The sequence below is a fragment of the Carcharhinus amblyrhynchos genome, chromosome 16 (assembly GCF_965287045.1).
Source record: "Carcharhinus amblyrhynchos chromosome 16, sCarAmb.v2.hapA, whole genome shotgun sequence".
NCBI lineage: Eukaryota > Metazoa > Chordata > Chondrichthyes > Carcharhiniformes > Carcharhinidae > Carcharhinus > Carcharhinus amblyrhynchos.
This window is the reverse complement of record NC_137339.1, coordinates 4,007,834-4,032,410: the sequence shown is the minus strand read 5'-3', so window position 1 is coordinate 4,032,410 and position 24,577 is coordinate 4,007,834. Positions and strand designations below refer to the sequence as shown.

Here is a 24,577-nt window from a genome sequence, read left to right as displayed (position 1 = left end):
CGGGTTCCTCCCACAGTCTGAAAGATGTGCTGGTTAGGTACATCGACCCAAACAGGTGCCGGACTGTGGCAACTAGGGGAATTTCACAGTAACTTCATTGCAGTGTTAATGTAAGCCTAACTGTGACTAATAAATAAACTTAACTTGATTTCATGTGCAATAGGCCAATCATAATAAATTGCACTAGCCTGGCGGTGGCACTGGGTCTGTCTCCAGAGAAGTGGGTTAAGGACAAAACGCAGAAAGAGAGGGATAAATGAATTATTATATAATCATGCTAGTGAACAGCCTCAAAAGTAGTGCAAGCTTAGTTGGCATTAGATTGAGAGAGCAGGGGAAAGCCCGCAATTTACTGTAGTGACACAACTCTCACCTGGTCAAAAGTGGAGAAGTTATTTCTATTCAGCATACCTGCCATGTAAGGGCCAGTTAATCCCTTTAAAAGGGGAGGAGAAATGTAACTTCAACAAAGGAAATTTTGGTACAAAGGGAGGTTTTTCTTGCCTGTGTTGAATTTATGACCCTCCGGGCACTGTTTTACAGGATGCAGAATGAAGGTGTTACAGCCACAGTGAGGGTGTAGAGAAAGATCAACTTAATGCGAGGTAGGTCCATTCAAAAGTCTGATGGCAGCAGGGGAGAAGCTCGGTTAGTAATGACTTCAGATTTTTTTTTCCCGATGGAAAAAGGCGGAAGAGAGGATGTCCGGAGTGTGTGGGGTCCTTGATTATGCTAGCTGCTTTTCCAAGGCAGTGGGAAGTGTAGACAGAGTCAACGGATGGGAGGCTGGCTTGGGTGATGGATTGAATTCACCCAGAGGAGGACTTTGCTGAGTTCACAATTGCCATTTCCAGTGCCTAGTTTGATGCCAGGTATCTGGTTTCAATCCTTTGAGGCTTTATTGCAGTTTGATAGCACTAAGTGACTTTCTAGACATTGCTAGAGGGCATTTTAGAGACAACCACATCGCTGTGGGTCTGGAAATCACACGCAGGCCAGACCAGGTAAGTATTGATAGATTTCATTCCCTAAAAGACTTTAGTCAAACAGATGTTTTGTTTTAAACAATTGGCAATGGTTTGATGGTCATCATTAGACTTTTAATTCTAGATTTCTATCAAATATAAATTCCATCACCTGCCACAGTGGTATCTGGACCCAGCCCCAGAGCATTAACCTGGGTTACTTGTCCAGTGACAAAAGCACTGAGGAACTGCCTCCCTTCTCTGACATCAGTTACAAATCTGCCTTTCATGCATTTCAACTGATGGTTCCTGATACCTCTACTAACATTGATGCTTTGAAGTCATGTTCCATTGTGCAGTTTTGGGCGCCGCACCTGTGCAAGGATATTTTGGCCCTGGAGGGAGTGCAGAGGAGGTTTACTAGGCTGATACCGGAGTTGAGGGGGTTGAGCTATGAGGAGAGGCTGAATAAACTAGGCTTGTACTCGCTAGAGTTTAGAAGAATGAGGGGAGATCTCATTGAGACGTATAAGATGATGAATGGGATGGATAGGATAGAGGTGGAGAGACTCTTCCCGCTCAAAAAGGACAGTAGGACTAGGGGGCACAGCCTCAAGATAAAGGGGAGGCGGTTTAGAACGGAGTTGAGGAGGAACTTCTTCACTCAAAGGGTGGTGAATCTCTGGAATTCTCTGCCCGTTGAAGTGGTGGAGGCTGCCTCGCTAAATATTTTTAAGAAGCGGGTTGATGGGTTTTTGATAAGAGAGGGGATTAAGGGTTATGGGGAGAAAGCGGGAAAGTGGAACTGAGCCACAACAGATCAGCCATGATCTTATTGAATGGCGGGGCAGGCTCGAAGGGCTAGATGGCCTACTCCTGCTCCTATTTCTTATGTTCTTATATTCTTATGTACCTTAAGATGTAAAACTATGGCTTAGTGGTTGCTTTTGAGTCAGAAGCTTTTGGATTTAAAACTCATTCCAGACACTTGAGCACAAAATCTATATTGAAACTTACAGTCCGGTCAAAGGAACGCTGCAATATCTGAACTGACATTAAAGTGAGGCCTCGCCTGTCCTCTCAGGTTGATACGAAAGATCTGGTGGTACCATCTTGAAGAAGAGTCCAGGAGTTCTGGTTCCTCCCCAATATTTATCCCTCACCTAGCGTCACTAAAACAGATCAGCTGATAATTACCACACTGCTGTTTGTGGGAGCTTGCTGTGCACAAACTAGCAGCTTTTTTTTTCTGTTTAGCACTGATGGCAATTCAAAAGTATTTTATGGACTGGAATGTGCTTCAGGGTATCATGAGACTGTGAAATGTTATGTAAATGCTAGTCTTTCTTTCTGTAACTGTAAGTTATTAAATCATAAGTGCAGTGTAATATATTCAGGAGCTATGCCAAGGAAAGCTCACTGTGCTACTGTACCCCATCAACATTCCAGTGTGTATGGCAACAGAAAAGGCTACTTGCCAATCAAAACACACCTTCCAACAGTATCTATAACTATGTCAAAACAGACTCCCCCACAACCTAATACACTCATTTTCTTAACTCCTGACTGAATCAAACAGCTGTTAACATCTCTGCAAGCCGCAGCCCATTTCTCCAACTGGTTTTGCATCAGTACCCTTCTCAAGGCATCAATGTCACCTAGTTGCCGCACTCTATTTGTTCTACCTCCTTCTTACCTGATCACTTCTCATTTTGAATCGTGCTGGAGGCTTTGCCCATTTTGTCATTTACGTCCTTGGTTTTTATGTTAACTAACTTGCTTATCTTTACCTTTCATTGTTTTGGGGAACAGTATCACATCTCCTGCCAATCTTTCCTGCTCTTGCAGTTTAAGCTTTCTACCCCTACAGAGATGGCCACTGAGGTCCTTCTGTCACAGGATTGTCTCATTACTGTCACTACACACAAATTATTGACCAAAGTTCCCACGACTGTTGATTGGTGATGAACCAGACAAGATAGAATGAAACTCTTGCTGACAGGAGCGAACGTCTACAGCATGGGAATAAACACCAGCTTCAGAGAATTCAAATCAAGAGCACATTCTGTCCTCATATAAAAAACAAGAATGATTTATCTCTTTCAAAAGAACTAGAACAGGCAAGATAGGGTGAATGATCTCCTTCTGCGGGGTTAAATGTTTTATTTTCATTCGACATCCTGTGGGATAGGCGTCCCAGAGAGAGCAGCACTGTCTTAGTGAAAATTTAATGAGGCATCCTCAGGACATGGAAGGTACTAAACACAAGGGCATTTCTTCCTTATCTAACGCTATTTGCAATGCTGGAATGAGTTAGAAGGGCGTGGATTTGAGCCACACCTCAGAAACATGAGCATATGATACAGGATAACACTATAGCACAATGTTGGGAGAGTGCAGCATGGCTGAAGATGTCCCTTTTCAGAGGAGGCGGGAAATCAACGTCCAATCTGCATTCTCAGCTGGACTAAAATGTTCTCAGGTAACATTTCAAAGATGTGGGTATGCCGGCGTTGGACTGGCGTAAACACTGTAAAAAGTCTGACAACACCAGGTTTTAGTCCAACCTATTTATTTGATAATATACTCACTATAGTGAGTATATTATCAAATAAATAGTTTGGACTAAAACCTGGTGTTGTCAGACTTTTTACAACATTTCAAAGAGCAGGGGAGGTTCTCCCATTTTGGGAGCTTGCTGTGCACTAATCGGTAGCCTCATTTTCCTGTAGTTTTACAGTGACTACACCTCGTTAGTATTTAATTTGATCCAATATGCTTTGGAATTCTGATTTCATGGCGGGTGCTGCATGAATCTTTTTAAAAACTGCTGCAAGTTATTGGATCCTCACCTCTTGGCCAATCTTACTTTTGTGCTCCAAGGTTAAAGTTGATCCAGTCACCCAATCTTTGAACAGTAATGAGATTCACAACTCACCAGGGAGGTTGCCTCTGCCTCTGCGGTGCATTTGGTGGAACGAAGAGTGGGTTGGTGCCTGTGTGTGGTTGAGCACCTGGAACAGGATGAACTGATTTCTTTTCTTTCTGTGGCCCTCCTCCAGCCCTCTGTTTTGTGCCAATTAAAGGAGAAACTATTGTCGATGCAATCTGATTCCGCAAATCCTCTTTCTTCTTGAAGACTCTGTTTGGCAGAACAGAACAAAACATTTTCATTTGAGCAGCAACAAATGCTTGATAAATGAGGAAAATGACAAACATGGGTGTATTTATAACACTGAGGAGAATTACTTGAATATCTTCTTAGAATGATACCGCACATAAAGAGGCCATCTGACCCACTGGGCCTGTGCAAGCTCTTTGGATTTGCAATCTGATTAGTCCCACTCCCCCTATTCTTTCCCCATAGTCCTGCAAATTCCTCTTTGAATGAGGGAGTACAGTGAAGGTTTACCAATCTAATCTCTGTGATGGCAGATCTGTCATATGAGGAGAGACTAAGCCAGTTAGGATTATATTCACTGGCGTTGAGAAGAGGGGATCGCGTAGAAACTTATAAAATTCTAACATGATTAGACAGGATGGATCCAGAAAGAATGTTCCAATGGTGGGGGAGTCAAGAACTAGGGGTCATAGTTTGAGGATAAAGGGTAAATCTTTTAGAACTGAGGTGAGGAGAAATTTCTTCACCCAGGTAGTGGTGAATGTGTGGAAATCACTACCACAGAATGTAGTTGAGGCCAAAACATTGTGTGATTTCAAAAAAGAAATTAGATTTAGCTCTAGCGGCTAAAGGGATCAAGGGATATGGGGAAGAAGGGGGAATCAAGATATTGAATTGGATGATCAGCCATGACCATGATGAATGGTGTAGCAGGCTTGAAGGGCCGAATGGCATCCGCCTGCTTCCAGTTTCTATATTTCTATGAATGCTATCAATGAATCTGCATTCCAGATCACAACAGCTTGCTGTTTAAAAAAGACTTGGTCTTCATCTCCTCTTCCATTCTTTTTCCAATTATCGAAAATCTGCATCAACTGATTACCAATTCTCTCTGCACTGAAAACAGTCTGGCCTTATTTTTCCTATTGAAACCATCCATGATTGTGAACAGCCTTATCAAGTTTCCCTTCATGGCTCAAAGGAGAATAGCAACAGCTTCTCTAGTTTTTCCACACAGCTGAAGTGCCTTGTCCCTGGTACCCTTCTAATAAATCTCCTCAGCACGCTCTCCAAAGCTTCCTAGAATCAACCACAATTGAACTGATCTCTAATGGGGCCGGCACATTGGTACAGTGGTTAGCACTGCTGCCTGACAGCACTGGGGACACGGGTTCGATTCCTGGCTTATGTCACTGTCTGTGTGGAGTTTGCACGTTCTCCCCATGTCTGCCTGGGTTTCCTCCAGGTGCTCTGGTTTCTTCTCGCAGTCTGGAAGATGTGCTGGTTAGGTGGATTGGCCGTGCTAAATTCTTCCTCAGTGTACCCAAACATGTGCCAGACTGTGGCGACTTGGGGAATTTCACAGTAACTTCATTGCAGTGTTAATGTAAGCCTTAGTTGTGACTAATAAATAAACTTTTACTTTTAACTAGCACTTCATAAAGGTTAAGTAAAACTTCCTTGCTTTTGAACTCTACCACTCCATTAATAAAGCCAAGGATCCAATTAGTCTTATTAAACAGGTTTCTCTACTTGTTCTGCCACTTTCAAAGAAAAGCACAACTGCAGAGATTTTGGTTTGCAATCCTTGCTACAACTATGAAAGTCTCATATCTTCCAACAATAGGATTAATTTTTGCATAATCTGCAAACATCTTAGCCATGTCTCTTACATTTAAATCAATCATTTAAAAAGCAGAGAACTAATACAGGGCCCTGTGGAACTCCAGTCACAAAAATACACGTCAACCGTGACCCTCTGCTACCAGCTTAAGCCTAAATTCTCCACAGCCACAGGCCCATTATCTCGGAAGATGAAATGCAAGTTCTCCAAAATTGACAGAGAACCAGTAAAAGGTGCAAAACTATCTGCTGAGCTCAAGGTCTCTGATACATCTGAAGAACTCAGGGGAATACTCAAATTACTTATTTCCTCAGATTGGAGAATTCTTTCCGAGCTCCTCGAGACAGGATCGATTTTTTGTCTGTGATAAAAAAAAGAAGCTTCTTTCTTTTAATGTTTGTGTTTTCCTTTCCCCCCACCCTCCCCCTCCAGCTGTTTATTTCCCATGTTATTTATTGAGTTCCTTTGACCTTTATTTCCTGCTGCTGCACATGCACAACTAGACAACGACAACTTGCATTTAGATAGCACCTTCAACACAGTTAAGGATGCAAAATCACTTCACAAGACAGAGGGGAAGGAATGGGGAATAGAGAAGGGAGGGGATGTGGGGGAGCGGGGGTGGAACAGACAGATGTGGGGAGACGAGTGGACAGTGTTGGACAGATGGAAAGGGTGTGGGGGTGGGGGCGGGGGGGGCAGAGGAATGGGGTGGGCGGATGCGGGCAAATGGAAGGGGGTTTATTTATTTAAAGTTTTTATTTATTTATTAGTCACAAGTAGGCTTATATTAACCCTGCAATGAAGTTAATGTGAAAATCTCCTGGTCGCCACATTCTAGCACTTGTTTGGGTACACAGAGGGAGAATTTAGCATGAGCAATGCACCTAACCAGCATGTCTTTGGACTGTAGGAAGCAGCCGGGAGGACGGATGGATGGACAAGCAGGTGGCACAGATGGACAGGAGGGGCGGATGGGGGGTTTGATCGGAGGGGGAGGCAGAACTGAGGAGGGGGCGAAACAGGGAGGGGGTGGACGGAGGGTGCATAGAGGACGGAGGGGGGGTGCAGGATGAAGAGAAGGGCGGACAGAGGAAGGGGGCGGACGGAGAGGGGAGTGGCAGTCGGGAGGGGGCAGGGGGGTCGGCGGTCGGACACGGGTGGAGGATGGAGAGAAGGGCGGACGGAGGGAGGGGAGGGATGGACGGGGGGACACGGGGGGGGGAGTGGACTGGGGGACGGATGGATGGGGGGGCGTACTGAAGGAGGGCAGACGGGGGGGGGGTGGACAGAGAGGAGGGTGGATGGAGTGGGGCAGATGGGGGGTGGGATGAGGGAGGGGTGGGCAGGGGTACGGACAGAGTTGGGATGGACAGAAGGGGGATGGATGGAGAAGGTCCTTTTGCACTATAGGAATTCTATTCTACAAGTTCAAGCCCTATTCCAGTAAATTGAATGTAAAATCTTGGCTGCCATTCCAGTGCACAGTACTGAGGGAGTGCTGCATTGTCAGAGGTGCCATCTTTCAAACGAAACATCAAACCAAGATGCCACTTGCCTGCTTAGGTGGACATAAAATATCCAGCACACGATCTGAAGGAGGGGAGTTGTTTTCATATTCAGGCCATTATGAACTATATTTATCCCCTGACCAACATCACTGGAGCAGCTGATCAGGTTGTTACTCTTCTTGCTGCTATTAAAAAATTGGTGCTGATTTCCCCTACATTATAGCATGGGCCCCACTCAATAATGTCCCATCAGCTATGAAGCGATATGGGACAGTTGTGGGTCATGAGAGGCACTGTAGAAATTGCTAATCCTTTCTGTAATCTTTTTACAATTGTCTCATTCTGTTAATGACATGTGTGCTCTTGATCTAAGGTCTTCATCCAGAGAAAGTCAAACCCTGCTGTCCAATTGCTGGACTGCTGCCAAAGCCAGCCGAATATCGAGCAGTCCTGCAGAATGCAGCATTTCTGGCCTGTCAAAATGGTAAAGGCAGTGCTGCCGCAGAGAAATCAGTTGGCTGTGCTGGGAGTGGAATTATTCTGACACGCAGTTCCTAACTGACAAGCACAGCAAATTACTGTTACACACAGTCGGTGCTGCTGGGCTACTGTGAGCAGCGATTTTACTTCCAATCTATCTTCCTCACCAATGATGGGATCCCAGCCTGCCAGTTCAGGCAATAAAACATTTCCTTCTTCCTGGGTTTCAGTTATACTCCTCGTGACCCAGAGGGAACAGACTAAAGGCTTTATATCCTTTGGACTTCAAGTTAAAATGCATCAAAGGTCAAAAGGGCTGCCGTTTAAAGTTTTTTTTTATTAGCATCACAAGTAGGTTTACATTAACGCTGCACTGAAGTTACTGTGAAAATCCCCTAGTCGCCACATTCTGGCACCTGTTCAGATACACTGAGGGGGAACTTAGCATGGCCAATGCACCTAACCAGCTTTTAGTCCAGGAAACCTGCGAGAACATGGAATTGCTGCGAATTGGGAGCTGGGCATCTTTTGGAGAGAGTGGGACCTGGTTTACTGCTACTTCTGAGTTCAGAATAAAACAATTTTAAGATTAGAGCCAGGCTGTTTGGAGGGAGTCCAGGAAGCTGTTTTCCCCATTCTCAAGGGTGTGGGAATCTGGAATATGTTTTGCCCAGAGCGTAATGGAGGCTGGGGGAAGGGGTGTGTAAAATTATCTCCAATGTTTCAGGAGAGGACAAAGAAAATGATTCGAAGAAACTCTGAAGGGCTCCTTGAAGTGTGGTAGGATTGATATTAATGATTGCAAGAAGCATGCTAATCAGTCAAAATGTTGTCAATCTGTCAATCAAGATGCATTCATGCATTGGGTCCATAGGCCTGAATGATGAGACAGAGTGGCAGCAATGAAGGAAAGAAAAGGAAGCAAACCTGAACACCAGATCCCACTATCTCATGGTCCATATATTTTCAGAACCTGAGTGGTCGTCCAAATTGAAAGGAAGTAAAAGGACAAAGAACAGTACAGCACAGGAACAGGCCTTTCGGCCCGTAAGTCTGCACCAATCACGTTGTCCTATCTAGGCCAACTGCCTGCATCCCTCTATTCCCCGCTTGTTCCGGTGTCTATCCAGATAGGTCTTAAATATTGCTGACGTATCTGCCTCAACCACCTCACTTGGCAGTGCATTCCAGGTCCCTGCCATTCTCTGTGTAAAAACTTCCTTCACACATCTCCACTGAACCTTTCCCCCCTTACTTTGAACTTGTGCTCCCTTGTAATTGTCATTTCTGACCTGGGAAAAAGCTTCCAACTGTCCACCTTATCTATACTCCTCATAATTTTATAAACTTCTATCAGGTCACTCCTTGGGGAGAATAATCCCAATTTATTCAATCTCGCCTCATAGCTAATACCCTTCATACCAGTCAACATCCTGGTAAACCTTTTCTGTACTCTCTCCAAAGCCTCCATGTCCTTCTGGTAGTGTGGGGACTAGAATTAGACACAGTATTCCAAATGGGGCCCAACCAACGTTTTATACAACTGTAGCATAATTTACCAACTTTTACACTTGATGCTCCGTCTGATGAAGGCAAGCATGCTATATGCTTTCCACCTGTGCTGCCACTTTTAAGGATTTGTGGACCTGCACACTCAGATCTCTCTCTGTGTCTGTGCTCCTGATGGTTCTGTCATTTATTTTATAGCTCCCACCTGAATTGGATCTACCAAAATGGCATTATCTCACATTAGTTCAGATTAAATTCCATCTGCCATTTCTCCGCCCAATTTTCCAGCCTATCTATATTCCGCTGTATTCCCTGACAATATTCATCACCATCCACAACTCCAGCAATTGGTAACAAGTAGTAGCAATAGGACTAGAAGACAGAAGAAAAAATGACAAGCATTGAATATGTTTCAAACGCAGAAATATGTCAAGGGCACTCTACCCAAATGTGCGCAGCATTCATAACGACGTGGATGATCTAAGAGCACAAATAGAGGTAACATGGCTGTAAGGCGACCAATACTGAGAACTGAATATTCAAGGATTTAACGTTTAGAAAGGACAAACAAAAGGGAAAAGGAGATGGAGTTGCGTTGATAATAGGGGATGAGATCAGTGCAATAGTAAGGATGGGTCTCAGTCATCAGAATAATATGTGGAATTTGTTTGGATGGAGCTAAGAAACAGCAAAGGGCAGCAGCAGATGTTAAAGTTCTTTACAGGCAACCTAATAGTAATGGTAATGTGTGGCATGGTATTAATCAGGTGAGACGAGCATGTAGCATGGACAATACAGTAATCATGGGTGACTTCAAAATGCATACAGACTAGCTCAACCAAGTGAGCGCTAATGCTGAGGAAGATGAGTTTCTGAAGTGTGTTAGGAATTGATTTCTAAAGCAGTGAGGAGCCAACTAGACAACAAGCTATTCTGGGACTAGTATTATGCAATGATAAAGAGCTAATTAATGACATTATTCTAAAAGAATCTTTCGGGATGAGTGACCATATTATGATAGAATTTGACATTGCATTTGAAAGTGAGGAGGTTCAATCTGAAGACAGGTGTTAAAAGTTGAATAAAGGAACTTATGGAGGCATGAGGGACAAATTGGCTGAGGTGAATTGAGAAAATACATTGAAGGGTATGACCATGCATCAGCAACAGATAGTCTTCAGAAAACTATTACATAGCTTACAGCACCAATACTTTTCTTCAAGGTGTAAAAACCCCAAAAAAGCCAGTCAACCATGGCTGAAGAGCGTGAGGATTAAAAGAAAAGGTTTATAAATTTTAAAAAAAAGGAATAAACTTAAGGATTGGGGGTTTTTAGAATATAGTAAAAGGCCAAGAAACTGATAAAGAAAGGGAGAATAAGGTATTAGTACAATCGAGCAAAAAAACATAAAAAGTCAAGAAGTTTCTACAGCATTAGGCGAAGACAAATGTGGATCTGACAAAGGCAGTCAGGAGAATTCATAATGGGGAAGTGAGAAATGGCAGAGAAACTAAATGACTTTGTGTCAGTTTTTCACTGAGAAAAATAAAGGAAATTTCCAGATGTAGAGATCCAAAGGACGAGGGAGAAAGAAATCACTGGGACCTGATATAATGCATCCTAGAGCATTGAAAGAGGTTGTTATAGCGTTAGTAAATGCATTGGTGACATTTTTCAAAATTCTATAGATTTAGAAATGGTTCCTGAAGATTGGAAGGTAGCAAATGTCACCCCACTTTTAAGAGAGGGAAGAGAAAACAGGGAACTACAGACCTGTTAGCCTTACAGCAGTGGTGGGAAAATTGCTGGAATGTATTATAAAGGATTGATAAATGACATTTGGGTAATCATAATTCGATTAAGCGCTGTCAGCATGGATTTTCGAGTGAGAAATCATGTTTGACAAACTTATTGGCATTTTAAGAAAGTTACTAAGAAAACTGATAAAGGAGAGTCAGTGGACGGAAATTTGGATTTTAAGAAGGCTTTTGATAAAGTCCCCCACCAGAGGTTGATTAGCAAAATAAAAGCACATGAAGCAGGAGGCAATATACTGCCATGGACTAAGGACTGGCTAACAGGCATAAAACAGAGTAGGAATAAATGCTGGCGGGCTGTGGCGAATGGGGTACTGCAAAGATCAGTTCTTGGGTTCCAGCTATTCACAACATAGATCAATGATTTGGATGTGGGGACCAAATGTAATATTTCCAAATTCACGCATGATACAAAGCTAGATGGGAATGTGTGTTTTGAGGAAGATGTAAAGCAGCTACAGAAGGATTTTGACAGACTTAGTGAGCGGGCAAGGAAAAAGTAGGTGGAATCTAATGTGGAAGGAACAGATGTGCAGATTATTCCTAAATGGTAAGAAACTAGAATGTGTACATACACAAAGAGACCTGGGTGTCCTTGTCCATAAGTCACTGAAAGCAGATATACAGCTGCAAAAAGCTATTAGGAAGGCTCTTGGAATGTTAGCCTTTATCACAAGAGGATTTCAGTACAGGAGTAGTAAAGTTCAATCGTATAGAAGCTTGGTTAGACCACACCTGGAGTACTGTGTGCAGTTTTAGTCCCCTTACCTCAGAAAGGATATTACTGTCAGGAAAACAGAGGCTGTTTTAGTGATCTATATTTGTACTATTAAATATTAGAAAAACAGTATAGATTTAAATGGGTTTAAAATTTAATGGTTTTGCAGAGGAAAGGAAAGGATAAAACACTAGATTCAAGTTAAACAAAGGTGCCTGCAGTTTGGGCATTTCTCTAGTTTCCTTAACTAGCTGTTCTTTAGGTTTATGTCCCTTACACCATTATGCCCTCGGGGCATTTGGGTTTCAGTTCAAGCTGTGGCTGGAATTTTACCGTCCCTCCTGCCATGGGAATCAGAGCAGGCGAGAGGCAGACCATGGGAAGGTCCGTTGACCTTGGGTGGGATTTTAGTTTCAGGATGAGCGAAGCCGTAAAATTCTGTCCTTTGTTTTTATTGTGCTGAGAGAGTTTATGATGGGAAAAGTAAATACAAGTTGGGAGGTGAATTGAGATGTTGCTTAGCAACCAGGGGCACTTTTAGGAGGCCTTGTTGTTATGGTTTTAACTGGAAGCCAGAGCAGAAGGAACTTTGAAGGGAGAGAGGGACCATCTTTCATGGCTTTGCTAGAAGAAAAGCCATACAAAGGCATAAGGGACAAAAACCTAAAGAACAACTAGTTAAGGAAACTAGAAAAATGAAGAAAAGCTTCCAAAAAGTCTAAAGTTAAAGGAACAAAGGAAACTGGAGATAGAACAGGTTTCTGTTCATTGACATAAGAGAGCTGAGAAAGCATTGGCTAGTGCGGGTTAGGTTGATTGGCCATGGTAAATTGACATTAGTGTCGGGGGGGATTAGCAGGGTAAATACATGGGGTTATGGGATTGTTGTTGATGCAAACTCGATGGGCCAAATGACCTACTTCTGCACTGTCAGGATTATATGATTGTATATGCTGGAGATTAGAAGAATAAGCCTCAACTTGACTGAAACTTTTAGAATCTTGAGAGGTATTACCAGGGTAAATGTGAAGAGGATATTTCCTCATATGGGAGAATACAGAATGAGGTGTCACTGTTTAACATTAAGGGGTCACCCATTTAGGACAGTGATGAGGAGAAATATTTTCTCTCAATGGTTGTTGTGAGCCTTTGGGACTCTCTTCCTCAAAAGGCAGTAGAAGTAGAGTCTTTTAATATCAAGATATTCTTGATAAGCAAGGGGGGGTGAAAGGTTATTGGGGACAGACAGGAATTTGGAGTTAAGGTTACAATCAGATCAGCCATGATCTCACTGAATAGTGGTGTAGGTTGGAAGGGCTGAGCGGCCGCCTCCTAATTCATATGTTCACATCATCCCATTATAGCAGCTGGAGATTCAAATTCAATCAGTTCACTGAATCTGGACTGAAAAGATAGTCTTAGCAATAATGACAATGAAATTACCAGAGTGTCATAAAAACCTACAGGTTCACTTGTGCCTATCAGGGAAGAAAATCTGCCATCCTTACCCTATTTGACAAATCCAGACCAACAGTAATGTGGCTGACACATAACAGATTTCTAAAAAGTCCTAGCCACTCAACTGTATTCAAGAAGGCAGTTCATCAAAACCATCCCAAAGGCAAATAACGACAGACTACAAATGTCAGCCTAGACAGCAATGTCCCACATCCTGTGAATAAAAAAAGGCTGGGACAGGCTTGATGAACCACTTTGGATTTTAAAAACCTATAAACTAGAGGAGGAGGAGAATACTGAAGGAACTCATTTAAGGTCCTAAAAAGGAATGATTTAGAAACAGGGCAATGAGTTTTAATTTCATCATGCCAAAGACCTAGGAATCAGAATCAGAACAGCTTTGACAAAGGATTGTCTGGACTTGAAATGTCAGCTCTTTTCTCTCCTTACAGATGCTGCCAGACCCACTGAGATTTTCCAGCATTTTCTTCTTTGGTTTCAGATTCCAACATCTGCAGTTATGAACAGTGCTTTGTGCAGAAAGTCTAGGACAATATTTGGCACTTAGGAGAGCAAAGAGTCAATATTAAGAGGAACACTGACCACCACTGGTTAAATAAAGACTCCAATTCTCGCCAATATCACATTCTGCCATTTTCCTAATTGTTAAGCTGAATGCAATATGCAGTTCTGTCAGAAACCAACCGTTCTCGTATATTTACCTGTCATACTCGAGCAGGTGATCTGAGCTGATATAGTCATTTAAATTCACTGTCAAATCTACAACCTGTTCAGACTGGCAATTCTGGAAAAGAAACAAAAGCAACAGAATGAATAAATACAAGATAAAATAGATAGACAAGGATAAGAAAGGCCATTCTGTCTCTGACACAAACTGCTTTTCCTCCTCTAAGCTGATCTTCCTGTCAAATATTCATATCAGCCCCGCATTTTTACTTTGCTGTTGCACTGGGTTCATCTGAGTTACTGCCCCATTTGTGATGTTTGGATTTACCCCCATCAATACTTGTACAATCTTAATGGCCTCTGCTTGGTTCCACCTCATCCCCTTTCCTCATGGGTTCAAAAACCAAAGTCACTGCAGTTATTCTTCACAACTCTGTCCCTTGAAACTACACAACCAAAACTTGCATTTATATTGCGCCTGCTTCATTGTAAATCCCTGGATTGACAATGAACCAGGAAATTAGATATTAGAGCAAGCGACCAAAAACCTGCTTAAAGAGGTGGGTTTTAAGAAGTGTCTTTAAAGAAAAGTGAAGTAAAGAAGCTTGTGAAGGGAATTTCAGAGCTTGGGTCCTAGTCCGCTGACGGTTTGGCTGCTGATTTGGAATGATTAAAATCAGGAACATGTAGAACTGAAAGTGCACAGGGGGATCTCAAAGGTTTTAGAGCTGGAAGAGATTTCAAAGATAGGGAGGAAAGGTGACCATGGAGGGATTCGAAAACACGATGAACATTCTGAAAAGAATTTAAACGAACATTCGTTCTCAGGCTGTTCAACACACAATTTACAGGACTTAAATGTCTCCCTGTCCAGAACCGAACTCTGTCCACAAGGTGTGGTCCAATTATACAGTTCTGGAATGAATTCCTCCAACTTGCATTCTATTGCTTTGCCTATGTATCACAAAATTCTGTTTGTTTTGTTGATTACTGCTCTGGGATGACTGGGATCACGTGGCAAATCGACTATTATATTTCCCATAACAGAGTCTTTTTCAAAAATACTTCACTGACTGGAAAATGCTTTAGGATATGAACGATGGCATGTAAATGACGGCAAGCTGCTTTTTTTAAAAATAATAAATCACGTTCGGCGACACTTTCTTTGTCCCAAATCTTCACTGAATTTCATTGGCCACTGGTTAGTTCACGTGTTTTTAACCACAAATTTGGTGTCGTCTAGTTCAGTGGTTTTCAAACTTTGTTTTTCAGACAATGCACTTCCACCAAATGGTTCACCCACAGACCCCAGTAATCTTCAAACTGTTCACTAGAATTCCTGGCGCTCCATTCAGAGCTAGCATTGGTGCTGCTCTGCCTTGGCATGAACTCAAAGAACAAAAAAAATTACAGCCCTTCAGCCCTCCAAGCCTGCACCGACCATGCTGCCCAACTTAACTAAAACCCACTATCCTTCTGGGGACCATATCCCTCTATTCTCATCCTATTCACAAATTTGTCAAGATGCTCCTTAACAGTCACTACCGTATCCGGTTCCACTACCTCCCCTGGCAACAAGTTCCTGGCACCCGCCACCCTCTGTGTAAAAAATCTGCCTCGTACATCTCCTTTAAACTTTACCCCTCGCACCTTAAACTGCCCCCTGACTCAGTGAAGCTGCTAACAGTCTCTCCGACAGATTTAAATGCGAGATGCTGGCCAATAGATTTAGCAGCTATTTGTGTCTCTGGCCCTCTCTCTTGGACAATAAAATGATCCATGGGTTACATGCAACTTGTCATTGATGTGTAACACGGAAAGAGTGTGAATCAACTTACTAGAAAGGGAAAGAAAGTCGGGATCAATTGCACATACAGGTCATGGTGACCTGTTTCTTGCCTCATTTGGTAATTGTATGTACTGCAGAAAGCATATGTATTTATCCAGAGAAAACAAGTCAGGGAATCTTTGCAAAATCAATTTTGGTGGCCCATTTAGTAACATTCCGCAGCCCTCACTTCGTAAACCACTAATCTAATTGGCAGTATGACTCTCAACCCAAGATGGTAATCTATAGGAATGTTAGAAATGCCAGCACCAAAAAACAATTTGCATTTTTAAAGCACCATTAATGTCGAAAAACACTGCCTCTTCATGACTGTGGCACATTATTCCTCCTTGAGTGCCTTGACTTCTCTGCTATCTTTGACAAGGTCAATCACAACAGCCTCCTCTACAGCCACTTCCTCTACTGCTTCAGGTCAGTCTGATTGCAATCATTTCTCTTCTTGTCACCACACTGCTATCACTGGAGTCCCCAAAGGCCATTCCATGGGCCATCAAAATAGAACTCCCAATAGGCTGGGTTCCCAATAGTGCAGAAGGTGAGAGGGATCTTGGAATGCATAGAGAACCCTGAAGATGGCAGGACAGATGGGTAAGGTGGTTAAGAAAGCTTACGACATACCTGCCTTTATTAGCCGAGGCATAGAATGTAAGAGCAGGGAAGTCATGCTGGAACTGAATAAAACACTGGTTAGGCCATAACTGGAGTACTGCGTGCAGTTTTGATCATTACATTATAGGAAAGATATGACTGTATTAGAGAATGGGAGAAGGTACATTGATTTACGAGGAAGCTGCCTGGGCTGAAGGATCTGAACTATGAGGAAAGTTTAAATGGGCTGGGCTGTTTTGTAGAATCGCTACAGCGCAGAAGAAGGCCATTCATCCCATTCAGTCTGTACCGACCTCAATCCCATCCAGCCCTATTCCTGTAACCTCACATATTTAATCCCCCTGACACTAGGGTCAATTTAGCATGGCCAATCAACCTAACTCGCAAATCTTTGGACTGTGGGAGGAAATGGGAGCACCCTGAGGAAACCCATGCAGACATGGGGAGAACAAGCAAACTCCACACAAACAGTGACCTGAGGCCAGAATTGAACCCAAATCCCTGGCGCTGTGAGGCAGCAGTGTTAACCACTGTAAAGGTTGAGAAGGAAGCTGATGGTTGAGTCAGAAACTCTCGTAATATTTAAGAACATTTAGATATTAATTTGCACTGCCATAACCTCCAGGGCTATGGGCTTCGTGCTGGAAAGTGGGATTAGTGTAGTTTTTTTTGAGCAGCAAGGACATGGTGGGCTGAATGGCCTCCTTCATTGCTGTAAATGTCTATGAGGTTCAATGCCAGTGGAGCCTAATGGACTCCAAATCTGTCTCTACATGTTGTGGAAGGTAATAAAATTTCACTGAAATGCTGGATTAATTATACACTTACCATAACATTAACTATCAGACTGGAATCAACAGTGATTGCCTTTAACAGGAGTACTTTTTGATCATTGTCTGAGCTGTAACGCAGTGTGTACAGCTCTTGATTGACATTCCAACCCGTGGGTAACAGCTCTTTCTTCTTCTCATCAGATGAGGCCTGCAAAGTAGAGATACATAAAATCTGTCAGAGTGACAAGATCTCAATGTAAAATATCCATTAAGGACAAAAATTTAACTTCTCCTGAATTATTTTAAATATTGCCTTTGATGCCGCATTTACACTGGTGTATTGGAGAGGGAAGCTGGATAAGTACATGAGGGTGACAGGAATAGAATTGCTAGGATGAAATAGGGTGGAGGGAGGAATGACCAATTGGCCTGTAATATTCTAAATCTGGAGTTGGGTGTGAAGCAATTTCTTAGAAAATTACGAAATCCCAATAGCACAGAACCAGACCCATGCCAGTGTTGATCCTCTGCATGAGCCTCTTCCCACCCAGCCCTGCTATCCACCTAATCCCTTCACCCTCATAGATCCCCTAAATATACTGATGTTCTCTGCGCCAACCATTCTACCTGGGAGAGTTACATATTCTCAAAATGTAAAGTTTATTTATTAATCACAAGTAGGTTTACATTAACACTACAATGAAGTTACTGTGAAAACCCTCAGCCACCACACTCTGGCACCAGTTTGGGTACACTGAGGGAGAATTTATCATGGCCAATGCACGTGGCCAACACGCTTTTCAGACTGTGGGAGGAAACTGGAGCACCCAGAAGAAACCCACGTAGACACAGAAAGAACATGCAGACTCCATTCACCGAAGCAGGGAATTGAACCCGGGTCCCTGATGCTGCGAGGCAGCTGTGCTAACCAATATGCCGCCACTATTCTATATGAAGAAATTCCTCCTTTCTTACTTACTTCATCAATTGATTATCGTACATTTAAGACCTTTTGGAAAGATTGATTATCAGTGATATGTGCCATTAGGCTGGACGGTCATGACTAATTACATTCATTGCACACACTTCAGTCATCCACTGCCTTGGCTGTTGCTGAGCTTTCTCCACTAGGGAAAGCAGGATCTGCCTATTTGTTAGCTTCAATCAGTTGGTAGCACTCTCATCTAAGTTGCAATTACAAGCCCCAAACCTGAGAACAGGATACAGAATCCAGCTCCACACTCCCTGAGCAAGTCCTGCATGTTAAACCGAAGTTCCGCCTACCCTCTCCGGCAGAGATAAAATGTCCAATGGTATTACTTCAAAGAGCAGGATCATTCTTCCCAATGTCCTGACCAATACTTATCCTTCAATCAACTTCACTAAAACAGATTTTGGCCACTTATCTTATTGCTGTTTGTGGGATCTCGCTGTTCACAAATTGTAACAGCCAATACATTTTAGAAGTACTTCATTGTCTGTGTTTTAGAATATTTTTTACGACTATTAGCTGAATGTGCTTTTTCAGTTGAACATTTGGTTTTTGAGTTTTTTAGATAAATGCGAGGTGATTCACTTTGGTAGATTAAACCAGGGCAGGACATACTCAGTTAATATAGGGCTACAGGGAGAGTTACAGAACAATGACATCTAGGGATACAGGTTCAAAGCCCCTTGAAGGTGGAGTCACAGGTGGACAAAGTGGTGAAGAAGGCATTCAGCATGCATGGTTTCATTGGTCAGAACACTGAATATGGAGTTGGGACGTCCTGTTGAAGTTATACAAGACATTGATAAAGCCACACTTGGAATACTATATACAGTTCTGGTCACCCTATTATAGAAAGGATATTATTAAACTAGAAAGGGTGCAGAAGAGATTTACTAGGATGCTACCAGGTCTTAATGGTTTGAGTTATAAGGAAAGGCTGGATACACGGGGGCTTTTTTCTCTGGAGCATAGAAGACTGAGGGGTGATCTTACAGAGGTCTATAAAATGATCAGTTGTCAATACGTAGGGGAGTCTAAAACTAGAGGGCATAGGTTTAAGGTGAGAGGGGAGAAATACAAAAGTGTCCAGAGGGGCAATTTTTTCACAGAGGGTGGTGAATGTCTGGAGCAAGCTGCCAAAGGTAGTGGTAGAGGCAGGAACAATTTTGTCTTTTAAAAAGCATTTAGACAGTTACATGGGTAAGATGGGTACAGACGGGTATGGGACAAATGCAGGCAATTAGGACTAACTTAAGGCTTTAAAAAAAGGGCAACATGGACAAGTTGCGCCAAAAGGCCTGTTTCCATGCTGTAAACCTCTCTGACTCGAAGTGCTGTCTATGATTTCAGGTGTCACTGGCAGCATTGTTCAGGAGATCCATCTTAAATTGCTGAGACTCCAGGACAATTAATTGGAAAGACACGCATTTATATAGCACCTTCCACAATATCTCCAAGCATTTTGTTTAATGAAGTACTTTTACAACTTAGGAAATGTAACTGCCATTCTGCACACAGCAATGTGCTTTGGCAGATAAGACAAAGGAGAATCCAAAGAGCTTCTACAAATACATAGAGGGCAAAAGAGTAACTACGGAGAGTAAGGCCTCTTAAGGATCAACAAGGTCATCTACGTGTGGATCTACAAGAGATGGATGAATCCGAAATGAATATTTCTCATCAGTATTTACTGTTGAGAAAAGCGTGGATGTTAGAGAATTTGGGGAAATGAATAATGATATCTTGAGTGTACATGTTACAGTGAAGGAGGTGCTGGAAGTCTTAAAGGACATCAAGGTAGATAAATCCCCGGGATCTGATGAAGTGTATCCAAGGATATTGTGGGAGACTAGGGAGGAAATTGCAGCTCACCTAGCAGATATCTGAATCATTGACAGCCACGGGTGAGGTGCCTGAAGATTGGAGGGTGGCAAATGTTGTGTCTTTGTTTAAAAAGGGCTACAGGGAAAAGTCTGGGATCTACAGGCCAGCAAACCTCACATCTGTAGTGGGTAAACTGTTAGAAGGTATTCTAAGAGACAGGATCTACAGGCATTTAGAGAGGCAAGGACTGATTAGGGACAGTCAGCATGGCTTTGTGAGTGGAAAATCAAATCTCACAAATGTGATTGAGTTTTTTGAAGGTAGATGAGGGCAGTGCAGTTGATGTTGTCCACATGGACAAGGTACCACACAGTAGGTTGTTGCATAAGGTTAAATCTTATGGGAGCCAGGGTGAGGTAACAAGTAGGTACAAATTTGGCTTGATGACAGAAGACAGAGTGGTTGCAGAGGGTTGTTTTTCAAACTGGAAGTCTGTGATCAGCCAGTCCCTCAAGGATTGCGTCCATAGTTATTTGTCATCTATGAGGCATGGTTAGTAAGTTTGTAGATGACACCAAAATTGGTGGCATTGTGGACAGTGAGGAAGGTTATCTAGGATTGTAATGGGATCTTGATCACTTGGGCCAGTGGACTGACAAATGGCAGATGGAGTTCATTTAGATAAATGCGAGGTGAGGGGATCAGGGGTTATGGGGAAAAAGGCAGGAGAATGGGGATGAGAAAAATATCAGCCATGACTGAATGGTGGAGCAGACTTGATAGCCAAGTGGCTTAATTCTGTGCCTACGTCGTATGAAGTACTTTGGTACATCAAACCAGGGCAGGACCTACTCAGTTAATGGTAGGGTGATGGGGAGAGTTATAGAACAAGGAGATCTAGGGGTACAGATTCATAGCTCCTTGAAATTGGAATCAAAGGTGAACAGAATGAAGAACGCTTTTGGCACGCTGGGTTTCATCGGTCAGAACACTGAATGCAGGATTTGGGACATCTTGTTGGAGTTGTACAAGACATTGGTAAGGCCACACTTGAAATTCTGTGTCCAGTTCTGGTCACCCTATTATAGAAAGGATATTAAACTGGAAAGAGTGCAGAAAAGATTTACTAGGATGCTACCGGGAGTTGATGGTTTGAGTTTTAAGGCAGGGCTGGACAGACTGGGAATTTCTTCTCTGGAGCATTGGAAGCTGAGGGGTGATCTTATAGAGGTCTATAAAATAATGAGGGGCACAGATCAGCTGGTCAATATCTTTTCCCAAAGGTAGGGGAGTCTAAAACTAGACCGCATAAGTTTAAGGTAAGAGGGGAGAGATACAAAAAGATCCATAGGGGCATTTTTTTCACACAGAGGGTGGAGAGTGTCTGGAAAAAGTTGCCAGAGGTAATAGTAGGGCTGAGTACAATTTTGTCTTTTAAAAAGGGTTTAGACAGTTAATGGGTAAGATGGATATAGAGAGAAATGGGCCAAACACAGACAATTTGGGACTAGCCTAGTGGTTTCAAACAAAAGGGACAAGTTGGTTTGAAGGGCCTGTCTCCATGTTGTGAACCTCTATGACTGTATCTCTCACAAACAGCAATGAAACATCTGTTGTTTTGGCATTGTTGGGGACTCCCCCCCCCCATGTTAAAGGTGCTCTGTAACAGAAACTGGATGACTCTGCTTGAAGACTCTTCAGTAAGGAGGGGAGGGATGGCCAGAGATGGCCAAAGTAGATCACCACCTTTGTCTCTTGTGGGCTTGAGGTGAGTTGCACTAAAGTGGGGGCAGAATCCCACATCCCCAACAACAGGTTTATTATGTTGAGGCACTCAGTGGGGCTGCGGTTGCCTCTGCGGGGGCTGGGGTCACCCCTGTAGGGAGGGAGGGGGCAGCTGGGGCCTCCCAGAGTCATCTCTGTAGGGGGGGGGGGCTGGGGTCACCTCACCTGCCTGCCTAAGGTGGGACCTCCACACCTGTATGGGGGCGGGGCAAAGGTCAATGGGAGGGAGCCCGGGGGTGGGGGTGGGGCAGGTGAGGGACGGGGTTAAAGTTCCTGGGGCCTGGGGCCCGGCTCCTTCAGCCCAGCAGCGGGCCTCCGGCGCCCTCACTTTCGCTTTCTATTCCTGAGGAGAGCGCGGCCGCCGGGGCCCGGGGCCTCCTCCTCCTCCTCCTTCTCCTTCTCTAGGCCTCGGGCCTCTCGCTCACCTGGTCCCCGCTCCCCAGGCACTGGAATCCGGCCCTGACCAGCTCCCAGTGGATGAAGCAGATCAGAGCGTCCTGGGGAGAACGCACGTCCCGGGCCACCGAGTGATAGAGCAGCTCCAGGCCCGCCATACTGCGGGGGGGGGGGAGAGGCGCGCGCCGAGCGGGGACGAGCCGGGCGGGCGGAGGGAGGCGCGCGCGGGCAGCCGGGAGCGCGCCCAGCGTCACCACAGCAACCAGTGGCCTCCGGAAACTGGCACCGTCCCAAATACAGGTAAAAAAAAACCAACAAATACACCCTGTGGTTAAAAAAAAATCCCCCAATATAACACCCTGAGAAACACAACATTACACCTGGAAAATCATGAGTAAATTAGTACTGTTTATTAGTAAAATAAATTAGGATGGTATGGGGCCTTGATGGTTTGGGTTATAAGGAGAGGTTGGATAGACTGGGAATATTTTCTGAGGGGTCGGAGGCTGAGGGGGTGATCTTATAGAGATCTACAAAATAATGATGGGCGCAGATCAGCTCGATAGACAATATCTTTTCCCAAAGGCTGGGGAGTCTAAAACTAGAGGGCATAGGTTTAAGGTGAGAGGAGAGTGTCCAGAGGGGCAATTTTTTCACACGGAGGGTGGTGAGTGTCTGGAACAAGTTGCCAGAGGTCGTAGTAGAGGCGGGTACAATTTTGTCTTTTAAAAAGCATTTAGATAGTTCCATGGGTATGATGGATATGGAGGGATCTGGGCCAAATGTGGGCAATTGGGACTTTCTTCAAGATTTAAAAAAAGGGGTGGCATGGACAAATTGGGCCGAAGGGCCTGTTTCCATGCTGTAAACCTCTTTGATTCTGTGACTCTACTGTGGTTCATTATCATTTATTTGTGGTTGATGCGGCACCAGGCCGGTTCCAGGGATGGCGGCACTGATGTTTTAATTTGATTTGATGTATATTGTCACATGTATTGACATACAGTGAAAAGTATTGTTTCTTGCACGCTATATGGACAAAATGTATGACGAGAGATTGGCTCAGTTAGGATTGTTTCCGCCAGAGTTCAGATGAGTGAGGGGGCGATGTCATCCACTGACTCTGTCTACACTTCGCGCTGCCTTGGCAAAGCAAGACCCCACAACCCGGGACATTCTTCCGCCTTCTTCCTTTGGGTAAAAGATACAAAAGTCTGAGGTCACATACCAACCAACTCAAGAACAGCTTCTTCCTTGCTGCCGCCTGACTTTTGAATGGACCTGCCTTGCATAAAGTTGATCTTTTTCTATACTCTAGCCATGACTGTAACACTACATTCCGCACTCTCTTGTTTCCTTCTCTGTGAATGGTATGCTTTGTCTGTATAGCACACAAGAAACAATACTTTTTACTGTATGTTAATACATGTGACAATAATAAATCAAAAATCTCATAGACACTTGTAAAATTCTAACATGGTGTGCAGTGGTTAGCATTGCTGCCACACAGCGCCAGGGACCCAGGTTCAATTCCCAGCTTGGGTTACTGTCTGTGTGGAGTTTGCATGTTCTCCCTGTGTCTGTGTGGGTTTCCTCCAGGCGCTCCAGTTTCCTCCCACAGTCCAGAGATGTGCAGGTTAGGTTGATTGGCCATGCTAAATTGATCCTTAGTGTCAGGGGAATTAGCAGGGTGAATATGAGGGGTTACGGGAATAAGGCCCGGGTGGGATTGTGGTTGGTGCAGACTCGATGGGCCAAATGGCTTCCTTCTGCACTGTAGGGATTCTATAATTCTGTGACTGATGTATGAGGAGAGATTGACTGGGTTAGGATTGTTTTCACTGGAGTTCAGACGAATGAAGAGGGAACTCATAAAGACTTAGAAAATTCTAACAGAACTAGACAGGGTAGATGCAAGGAAGATATTCCTGGTGGTGGGGGAGTCCAGATTCAGGGGTCACAGTCTGAGAATTCAGGGTAGACCATTTAAGAGGTGAGGAGACATTTCTTCACTGAAAGAGTGGTGAGCCTCTGGAATCCAATACCACAGGAAGTAGTCGATGCCAAAACATAGAATGTAGTCAAAAAATGGCTAGATGTAGCACTTGGATCAAAGGTATGGGGAGAAAGCAGGATTAGACTATTGAGTTAAACAATCAGCCAAGATTGTGATGAATGGTGGAGCAGGCTTGAAGGGCCTAATGGCCTCCTCCTGCTCCTATCTTCTATGTTTCTGTGTGTAAGTGGCTTCAGCTGGTGATTCAATCATGGTAACCAAAAATCATAGAAGCGTTGGTGAAAGTTTACAGGGATGGTATCAGAACTGAGAGATGACAGTCATCACCAAAGATTGAAGATCTTTACACCAATAAAGGAAGACTCAGAGGTCAACTAATTTGAATCTTCCTTTAATAAAACAGTACTCAATAAATTAAACAAAATAACAATGACAGGGGTGA

General features: G+C 43.6%; 1 protein-coding gene across 1 annotated transcript in view; it reads right to left on the bottom strand.

Moving 5' to 3' along the window:
* psmf1 (proteasome inhibitor subunit 1) overlaps nucleotides 1-22,285 on the bottom strand; it is a 59,115-nt gene extending 36,830 nt beyond the window's left edge. Inside the window, exons 1-4 of the mRNA XM_080204598.1 lie at nucleotides 22,148-22,285; nucleotides 17,178-17,330; nucleotides 13,927-14,009; nucleotides 3,904-4,107 (exon numbers count right to left, since the gene is read on the bottom strand). Of these exons, the coding sequence (XP_080060724.1) occupies nucleotides 3,904-4,107; nucleotides 13,927-14,009; nucleotides 17,178-17,330; nucleotides 22,148-22,276 (569 nt within the window). The 5' untranslated portion in view covers nucleotides 22,277-22,285. The remainder of the gene's footprint in view (nucleotides 1-3,903; nucleotides 4,108-13,926; nucleotides 14,010-17,177; nucleotides 17,331-22,147) is intronic.
* Between the last annotated feature and the right edge of the window lie 2,292 nt (nucleotides 22,286-24,577).